We start from the raw sequence: 10,490 nt of genomic DNA on the forward strand, positions 1-10,490 counted from the left end.
CCACCATCTGTTTATCTTGGGAGAATTAATGAAGCTCCTGGAGCCTCCACTTACAACGGTAGTAATGACAGTGCTCACCCCGTGACTTTGTTGTGCAGATTAAATGAAACTGCTGCCCTCACTATTTTTATTTCTCAGTCGCACCAGGTCTTCCTGATGCTGGAGCGGGACCAGCAGCAGCAGACCACACCCTGTGGGGCAGCCGGCTGCTGAGACCTCCCAGTCACCTCTGCCTTGCAGTTATGCAGCGCCTTCCATCCCTCATCCCTTCCTTCCTTCCTGCAACACTTCCTGTGAGCCTCCTAGGTAAGCCAGGTGCGGGGCTGGGTGCTGGGTCTCTCCCAGGCAACCAGGTGGGCCCTGTCCCTGTGCCCAGGGAGCTGACAGGCGGAGTCACTAATCACACCCGTAGATAGGTAGAACTCTGGGGGCCCAGGAGAGAGGGTCCCAAGGGCCCCAGTTTCATCTCAAGAGCACCTGCCCAGAAGAACCCTCACCCCACTGCCTGGATGAGACCCTGAAACTCTGGACAGGCCAGACCTGTGAGAGGGGATGGCCAGGGAGGGAGCTGCTGCCAAACGGCTCTTCCGCACCCTGCAGCAGGGCCCACAGGACCTGCCTGCTGTGCGGATCCCTCCACGTCCCCTTGGTTCTCCTGAGGCACCAAGAGCTGCCTGGGCCCTAGATCATGTGAGCCAGGGCACCTGCACCGGCCCTTTGGGCATAGCTGCTCCAATCTTGGGCTCTCTCTGGGCTCCAGGGGCCAGGCCCTGAGTGGGGAGGGTTACTCCCCAGGGAGACCCTGCCAGGCTGGCCTGGCAATGTGCCCACCTTGCAGCAGAGAGGGCACCACCTGGGTCTGGTGAGCCACTGTTTAGTAAATGACCCACACGGCAACCAGTTCATGGGCACTGTTTTGCCACTTGAAAACATTTGCACACCTCTGTCTCCTTGGGGCCTCCCCAGAAGCCTGCCAGGAAGGAAAAGCCACTGGACATGGACCTGGATAAATAAGACTTTCCACATGGGCCACACCTTTTATTCATTCAACAGACACTTATGAAGTATCCACGGTGTACCAGATAATAAGATAAACTCAGTGAGCAAAACCAGACTGTGTCCCTGCCTTTCTATTTAGAAGACAGACGGAAACAAGGAATCACATAAAAAAAACAGGGTTCCAAAAAACTGGGGTTCCCTTTATAGGTCTTAATCTTGCACCATGACGCTCCTATGTCTAAGCCCACCCAAAGCCCCTCTTGTTGGCTCTGCCTTCCGTGTCCTGAGAGCAGCCATCTCTTAGCACGATACCACCCCTCCCTGACACCAGCACCATCTCTTCCAGGGTTATTGAGTTATCCTGAGAACAAGCCCCAGCCTCCCCTTCAGATGGTTCTCCATGCTGGCCAGGGTAAGCTTCCTAACTGCTGTTCCTGGGAGCTCTCCATGGGCCTCCTACTTGGAACCAAATCCAAACTCCCAGTAATTCAAGAGGCCCTGTGTGGTAGGGATCCTGTTAGCCCCCATCATGCTTTCACCCTCCTTGTGTCTCAGGTTCATGGGCACATCCCTGCCTCAGGCCCTTTGCACTTGCTGCTCTCTCTGCCTGGAATGTTCCATGCCTAGATGTCCATGGCTTCCTCCCACTTCACACAGGCCTCTGATCAGGTATTACCATTACAACACCGCAACTTTCTATCCTTTGCCCACTTTGTCTCTGTCCAGAAAACACCGATCCCTACCTCACACCATAGTATATATTTGTTGGTTAACATCAGTCTCCTCATTCAGAGAGGGATTTTTGCCTATTGTGGTCCCTGCTGTGTCAGTGCCTCAAACCTGCCTGGACACAGGAGGTGCTCGATAAAACTCATGGGAGCAAATGGATAAATTGAATTATGAAGTGCACACAGGCTGTGGCTGACAGGATGGGAACCCTCGGATGATGGGGCAAGACACCCACCTAGGGCTGGTGAGGGTCAGTAGTTTCCCAGGGAAGCTGGGATGGCCCTTCAGAGCAGACCCACACCGAGGCAAGGTGCTGGACAGTCACGGGTTGACACTGGAAAGGAACATGGCCCTGTCTCTGAGAAACAGACCCTGAAGTCTAAAGGGTACGAAACAGCTGAGTGGTGGAAAGAGCCCTACGTGAGGAGGAAACAGCAGCGGGAAAGTGGAGGTAGGGGGACGGTGACAGCGACAGTGACAGGAGCCAGGGAGGCAAGCCGTACCACTGGGTGAGAAGCCCATGGGGAACCTAGTAGGGCCGACACAGGGGGAGAGGCTGTCTGTGCTTGTGGCCGCTGTGGAGAAGGGATGGGCAGAGACAAGACTTGACAGACTTGGAAAGCTTAGGTGACTCACACCAGGTGACTCGTGGCCTTAGGTGGTGGCCGTGGAAATGGAGAGGATGGAGGAGGAGGCCATAAGTAGGACCCTCGGGGAATTCCCATGGGTGCCTAGCCAGGCTCCATAGGCTGGGAGGCTGCCTCAGGGGCGGGGCCCTGTTCCCCGCTTCCTCGAAGCCAAAGGAGTTGGAGATGCTCATGCAGGGGCCCCCGGGGACACCCCTTGAGAAGTGTGAAGCAGAAGTTGTCCCAGAGCCTCCATCTTTCCTATAGGGAGCTGAGGGGCTGAAATGCCCTTCAGGGGTGACCCAAACAGAGGCCAGAAGGCCAGGCCTATCTAGACTCACTGCAAGTTTCTCTCCTGCATTTGGGAACCTCGGGGTGTATGTGTGTGTCTGGCAACCCAGCCAGTCAGCCTCCACTCCCAGTGCTCTTTGGGGTTGGGCCTCTGGCTAAGACAGAAGCTGAGCTGGGGAGGGGAAATGTGGGCCTGAGTGTTATGGCTGTGTGTCACTGAGATACCAGGCCGCGGTACCATCAGCTCCCTGTGGAGCCCATTGGAAGCCGGTGAGGAGGTGGAGAGTAGTCTCACGCCCACAGAGCTGGCAGTGAGGGAAGTAGAGGGGAGGACCAAGACGCAGCGGCAGTGAGCAGAGGCCGTGGCCCAGCCTGGAAAGCTCACAAGGAGATTTGGCAAGAGGCCTGGAGGCCCAGGAACACGAGGAAACAAGGCCCCTGGCCTGCCTCGGAGCTTCACCCCCACTTCCATGCCCGGATCTCCGGGAGCCCAGGCTCAGCCTCTCCCCACATCTCCTGAGGCCCCTCTCACAAGGTGTCCCAGCTGCAGAGGCTCCTCCCTCCCTGCTGCCTCAGCCCAAATTCGTCAGACAGCTGGAAGGACTCCCTGAAGGGAAGGGATGGGAGGCTACAGAGGGTGATAAGGGAGATTTTTTGTCCCAAGACACATCATGACTTCTCTGCATGCTGGACCGAAAGAGTAGATAGAGTCTTCTCAAACCCAGACAGGGCAGGAAGGGCAGAGGTTAACAACAGTGAGAGACACTTGCTGCCAGCACTGAGCTGCATCCCCAGAGCTCCCTTTTTTATTTTATTTTTTTTAAAAAAGGGTCTCATTAAGCTGCCCAGGTTGGCCTTGAACTTGCCATCCTCCTGCTTCAGCACCCACAGTGCTGGGTTTACAGTTGTGCACCACCATGCTGGCTCCAAAGAGTTCTGAGGTAAGGAGCCCAGACTCTGGAGCTAAACTCCCTGTGTTAAAATTCCTTCTCCAGGGCTGGGGATTTAGCTCAGTGGTTACACCGCCTGACTGGACCCGAATTCAATGCCCAGTACCCCCCGCCAAAAAAATCCGAGCTCCAGAGGATGAAGCAGGAGGATCACCATGAGTCTGAGGTCAGCCTGGTCTACATAGTGAGTTCATGGCCAGCCTAAACTACACATAGTGAGATCCTGTCTCACACTGTGCCTGCCTTGCAAGTGCAAGATCCTGAGTTTGATCCCCAGTAACAACAACAACAACAAAAATCTTGTCTAAAAAAAATTTTTTTTGTACTGGGAATCGAACTCGGGACCTTGCACTTGAGAGGCACATGGCAGAACCACTGAGCTAAATCTCCGGTTCCCCAAAAAATTTTTTAAAGACAACCCTTCATCACTAGCTACATAACCTTGGATAACTACTTTAACCTCTCTGGCTTCAGTTTCCTCATCTACAAAATGGGAACAATAGGCACCTGCCTTGTGAAGTTTACGTGCATGAGTTGAATTTGTTTTTTTATTTTTGTTCGTCCATGTTTGCAGCACAGGATTACATTCGTCGTGGGGAGTTGGTACATGGACATGACATATCTTAATTCTTTTTTACTTCCCTTGTTCTCCCCTTCCTCCCGGAGCTGAAATTTGTGAAATCCTCAGAACAGAGCCTCGCACAAGTTGAGCACTATGTAAGTGTCTGACCAAAGAAAGAAAATATTATTAGTAGACTCCATTTGAGAGCCGTGTGGGCGTTGGATACCATGCCAGTTTCCTTATTTATGCTCCCTCAAATCTCCCATTACTCTATCAGACAGCTCCTCACATTCCCATCTCACAGATGACCAAACTAGGGCCTGAGGGGTGAAGTCACTTGCTGACCTAGACTGACTTTAAGAGCTCTCCTAACTATCGCACCATCTTGTTTTTCTCCAGCACAAAGGCCAAACCCTGATGAGGCAGCGGGTGGATGAAACGACCTCTAAGAGGCTCCCTGGGGCCCTCACAGTCACAGAGCCCTCCAGCGAGTGAACCTCCCTGGGTCGTCAGGGTAACCGGTGAGCTCAAGGCTGCCACCATCTCATTAAGCAATTACCCTGGAAGCACAGAGGCCAGGAAGTGGACACCACCCACCGCTGGGGCAGGACATAATGGGGCGGTGACAGCAGCAGGTAACGTGGAGTGATGGAAAAGGTGATGGCTGTCAGACCGTCAGATCCTGATGTCGGCAGAGAGGCAGCAGGGCTGATGATGATAACTCGATGGTGGCTCTGGCGATGATTCATGGTGGTGGCCAGTCATAGCCTTGATGGACAGGCGACATGGCAGTGGTGTGGCGGGCAGGTGCTGTGACATCACATCCTCCTAGCTGGGAAGACCGACAGCTGACGATACCACCTCCTTCCCTTGCAGCCTCTGAATCCCAGTGAGATGCAGACAAACAGCCGAAGTGAGACACCCTCTGTTTCCATTTTCACGTTCATAACAAAGGGCCAGTGGTCACCAGAGCCTGGCTCCAGGAAGCGCTCCATGAGGGGCAGTGGTGGTTGCTTTTGTCATTTTGTCTTATGTTATCTCTCATCCCCTTTTGCTGTTTCTGACAGCCAGCAAGTCTGTAGTAACAGGAGGTTTTTCTGCAGCAGCCACCTGGGGTCCACCAGCGTCTAGGTTTCTGGCTTTCTAGCTGTTCTGCAACAGCAGTTGAAATAAGGAACACGGTGCTAGCTCAGCAGATTCGTAAACCCAGCCTCTGGGGCCCTGGATTGAAGCTTGGGTTAGGGGTGGGAGGTGTCCTGAATGTATAACTCTTGTGTTGGTCCCCCACACACCCGCCACAGTACTGGGGACTGAACTCAGGGCTGTCACAGTGAGCTACATCCTCAGTTCTTATTTTTTGTTTTGAGACAAGGTCTCTCTAAATTACTCCAGCTCACCAGGTGGGGTGGTGGTGCATGCCTGTAATCATGGCACACAGGAGACTGAGGCGGAAGAATCACCATGAGTTTGGGGCCAACCTGGGCTATGTAGTGAGTTCAAGACAAGCCTGAACTACATAGCGAGACCTTGACTCTAAATAAATAACCCAGACTCAAACTTGTGATTCTCCTGCTTCAGCCTCCCAAAGTGATGGCATTACAAGTGAGCACCACTATGCCTGGTTTGGTTGTGGCTCTCTTAATGGGCCAGTTCTGTGTAGTTCTGGGAGTCATTGCAGAAGGCTCAGTTCATTCTGACTCTGAAAAATGTTTCCCTTGCCCTATATTAAATCCTTCCTAGTGGGGCGTGTTGGCGCACACCTGTAATACTAGCACTTGGGAGGCTGAGGCAGGAAGATCACTGTGAGACCAGCCTGGGCTACATAGTGAGTTTCAGGTCAGTCTCAACTACATAGTGAGACCCTGTCTCAAAAAAAAAAAAAAAATCTTCCTGCCAAAATATTAACAGGGGTTGTTATTCCCAGCAGATAGAGTTTGAGAACATGAGGATGGTGAAAGCTGTCGATCTGCAGCCTCCTGACTGCTGGGATTAAAAACATGCACCACTACGCCCCGCTGGGATTAGTTTGATCTTGAGGTGACAATGACAATAGCAGGTGGTGAAGGTAGGTAGCAATCAGAGTTCTTGGGTGTAAGCAACAGAATCTAATCCTGGCTGACCTATGAAGAAAAGGAAGATATGTGGCACTCCCAAATCTGGTGCAAAGCCTGGAGATCCAGATTCTGGTAAGGAGCAGAAAGCAGGGAAGTGGCTGCATCAGACAGACTAAGCTACCATTAGACTGGACACACCGACCGCTGCTACCAAAGGCTGCTTGCTGAGCAGATTTGTTTTGTTTTGAGACAGGGTCTCACTGTGTAGTTCAGATTGGCCTTGAACTTGCTACATAGCCCAGGCTGGCCTTGACCTCATGATCCTCCTGCCTCAGCTTTTAGAAATCTTTGATTTCTGAGTGAATTATTAACCCTCTTCGCCTGTGCCACACTCAGAGCGTTGCACTCGAGTGTCCCCTTAGATGGGCCCAGGCCATATGCAAATGCTGTCTGCCCGGGAGTGGGAAGGGGTCTGTGGTCCCCTCAGCCTCAGGAGCAGTGAGGGGTGCTTAGTCTAAAAGACTCTCACAGGGAGGCCTGCTCCTAAAGAGAAAAGGGTAGTGGCTGCAATGGAAGTCCACTGGGGGGATGCTGGTGGTTGGGATGAAATGAAGACAAGCAAGGCTGGGCAGTTGGACCTTTTTTTTTGGGAGGAGGGTGTTTTTTTGGTACCAGGCATCGAACTTGGGACCTTATGCTTGCAAGGCAGGCGGCAGAACCACTGAACTAAATCTCCGGTCCTGGACCTTTAAACTGGCAAAACTCAAAGCCTTGAGAGATCACCTGGCAACTTCTGCCGCCTCCATACAGGGGCCCCTGCAAGTTCTGGTCCATCTTTCACTCTCTGGGCCCAGTGCCAAGGGAAAGCTTTGCCCTTTCCCTTTATATCCCAGTGGAAAGCAGAAAGCAGGCCTGACATTCCTGCCTTTCTTTTTTTTTGTAGTGGGAATTGAACCTGGGTACTCTACCACTGAGCTACATCCCTAGCCCTTTCCGTTGCTGGGACAGAAATACCTGAATTCACAACTGTGAAAAGGTATTGTTTGGCTCATGGTCTCAGAGGTTCCAGTCCATGGACACCTGGCTCCAAGACAGAAACATCACAGCAGAAGGGTGTGGTAGAGGAAAGCAGCTCCCTTCATAGCAGCCAGGAAGCAGAGAAAGAGGAAGAGAGAGCCAGCTGTGGTGGCATATACCTGTAGTTCCAGCACTCTAGTGCTTGGGAGGATGAGGCAGGAGGAGCTCCATGAGTTCGAAGCCAGCAAAACCTGGTTTCAAAAAAAAAAAAAAAAAAAAAAAAAAAAAAAAACCAGAGAGAGTGGAAGGGGACCTTCCAGAGGCATGCCCGAGTGACTTATGCCCTCGAACAGGGCCTTAAACTCCCCATTCAGCTATGAGCTCATTGATGAGAAGCCCTTACGGTCTGAGTGCCTCTCTTCTCTCGGCCCTCTGCCTGAACACTGCTGCACTGGGAGCAAGCCCTTAACACACGAGTCTCTGAGCGACGCCTCATATTTCAACCATCACAGGCACCAGCCAGATACCAGGGAGAGCAGAAAAGGAGGTCTCCACCTCTTGGAACTTACAGTCCGGTGGAGTAGGTGGTGAAATAAATAACATGTGAGTGTCCAGGCGTGGTAGCATGCACGGGTATTCCCCACACTTGGAAGGCTGAGGCAGGAGTATTGCCTGAGCCCAGGAATTTGAGACTGCATTTGGGAAAACAAACGATAGCACATAAGTTATGAAAGTGGCTGTGCAGATGAGGACTGGTGCCGAACAGGCAGTAGCAGGAGTGACACCCTAGAGAGGGTTGGGGAGCCCCTCTAGGGGGAAAGTTAGGGAAGGCCTCTTGGAGCTGGGCCTGGGAGGATGGGAAGCAGACAGGTGGAGAGGCTGGGGGTAGGCTGGGGCTTGTATGTCCCTGAGGAGGGCACAAGCCTGGGTGTTCACAGAACAGATGCGGCTGCTGCAGCCAGAAGTGTAAGGAGACCAGGTGGGCGGAGGAGATGGAGTAAAGTCATCCAGGGAAGAGCCGGCATTTCATCCCCGCTGACAGAAAGCCACTGCGGCTGTCCTTCGGTAAAGGACAAAGGTAAAGGTCTTCAGAAATGACTCAGGGAGGAGAAGGTGGGAACACAGATTCAGAGGCGGCCCCTTCTCCTCAGTGTGACATGAGGCCAGGTTGTTACCCGCATAGAGCAGGAAGGGTGTGTCGCTCAAGTCCTGTCAGTTTTCCATGGTCTTGGGTGGTGTTGTGATAGGGCCTGTCAGTTTCCCCTGAGGGACAGAGACACTTCCTCCATTTGTCCCTCCCCTGTCACCAAGAGACCAGAAACCGAGACGTCAACCATCACAATCACCCACCAAAGCCACAACCCTGATCACAGTCACAGCCTCAGGCACAGGGACCTGACAGGAAGCCCTTGGGGGCACCTGAGCTGGGGGCCAGCAGGACTCTATGCCCTTTGAGGCCCTGTGCCGTCCTGAAGCCACGCTGGGGCGTGGGTAGCTGGCCATGCTCCACGGTGAGGGCTCACATTACTTCTGAAGTTAGCCTCCTTCCCAGACTGCTTGCTTCTGGACAGAGCCCAGGAGAGAACCTGAGCCCAGTCCAGCTGCTGCAGGGCCGAGCACCTCTTGCCTCCGTAAGCACCAGAGAATTGGGCTGGTCAGCAGTCCCTAGAGGGCCAGCGGGCCAGGCGTATGGAGCAGCGCACGTGGAGATGGGAGTCACATCTCACCAAACACCCCCATGGTGGCCACAGACCTTGGGATAGCATCTAACCCACACCTTGGCTCTGGTTCAGGAGCCCAGGGCTGTGAGCTCCAAGCCGGCCACTGACTCAGCTTCCTGGAACAGGAATCCTGGGCTCCATCTGTTCTGGGAGGGACCAACGGCTGCTTCTCCCCTGTTCCATGAGCCTATGAGCCCTGCCTGACCTTGGCTATGAACGGAGCCTGATCCCAGTGACAAAGATCTTCACCTGGGCCCACTCAGAGCCCCATCTGCTCTGGGTTAGGGCCTGGTGGGTCCAGAGGAAACACACTCTGACCTCCATCTGAGCCTAACACAGGTCCACCTTGACCCTGGGATCACCAGGAGGCCTAGCCCATGAGCCCAAACAGGGCTCAGTGAGGCTGGTTCCAAGGCTCTCACCCCTGTGGTCAGGGTTTGAGCCTCCACTTGGGAAGCCAAATGATGAAAAATCAAGTCAAACCCCTTCCCTCCCACCTCCTTCTTGCTTTAGTGACACATCTTTGTCATTTTGCATGTGTTTTTCTGTGGCACTAAATCTTCCTTCTGCTCGCTCTTTGATTTGGAGGACTCTGGCCCTAAACTCTCCCTCCCCACAGTACCCAAACATCAGCCCCAGGTCTCAGGCAGGAGAGGGAGCCATACAAGCCTCAGGAACTTCATCTGACAGTCCAAGGAATGGAAGCCAGAACCTGACTCGGCTTGTGAACTTGGACAAGACCCTTCTCCTCTCTGGGCCTCAGTTTCCCCATCGGTATAATAAGAAATACAGCTGTGCAGCTCTGATATCCAAAGTTAAGGGTCCTGGTGGAAATCTGGAGCCCTGTGTGTAAGTGCCGGCCGGGTTTTCTTCCTGGATAACACAGCCCCTGAGACTGCGGGAAGTGTCTTCTGAGATATGTCCAGCATACCAGCTTCCGGTCCTGGGACGCCCTTCCAGCTCTGGCACCTTGCGCTAGTGACTCAGCCTCTCTGGGCCTCAATTTTGTCATCTGTCAAACAGCAACCACACCAAGTTCGTGAGGATGAAATGGGACAGTGGCAAGAAAAGCACTTTAGAAGCTGTAGGTGCAATCCTCACGGCAGGGAAGGGCAGCTGTTGGTATTTTGCCTCTAGCCAAGCGCAGGACCGGATCAGAACCTCCACGGGACCCACAGCCCCTGCCCTGGACCAGCAGAGCCCTCCAGGAGCCCGTTGGCCTCGGGGAGGGCAGAGGGGCGGGATGGAAGCGCTGGTTCGTCTAGGGGTCTCCACTGCAGGGACCCAGCCCCATCGGAGGGCTGGAGGAAGGAGTGGGGGGCGGATGAATCCATTCGCCAGGGATTGGCCGGCCCAAACTGGGTCGGGGAAGAGGATGGACTGGCCCGACGGAGACCCGAGACGTCACTGGGCGGGCCGAGTCTGCCTCCCTCCCTCCCTGGCTGGCCCCGGGTCTGTACCGGCTCCGGGCTCCTCCCGTGGGAACTGCTGTCTAGGCGGCGGGCGTGCTGACTCGAGGATTCGGGATGGGGCCGGGCTGC

General features: G+C 53.9%; 1 protein-coding gene across 1 annotated transcript in view; it reads left to right on the top strand.

Annotated features, from left to right (window-relative positions):
* Positions 1-9,994: 9,994 nt before the first annotated feature.
* The window catches only part of Tent5b (terminal nucleotidyltransferase 5B), a 20,937-nt gene continuing 20,441 nt past the window's right edge, over positions 9,995-10,490 (top strand). Inside the window, exon 1 of the mRNA XM_010634778.2 lies at positions 9,995-10,401. Within this exon, the coding sequence (XP_010633080.1) occupies positions 9,995-10,401 (407 nt within the window). The remainder of the gene's footprint in view (positions 10,402-10,490) is intronic.

Source organism: Fukomys damarensis, unplaced genomic scaffold (assembly GCF_012274545.1).
Source record: "Fukomys damarensis isolate Sample0158 unplaced genomic scaffold, DMR_v1.0_HiC HiC_scaffold_23, whole genome shotgun sequence".
Lineage (NCBI taxonomy): Eukaryota > Metazoa > Chordata > Mammalia > Rodentia > Bathyergidae > Fukomys > Fukomys damarensis.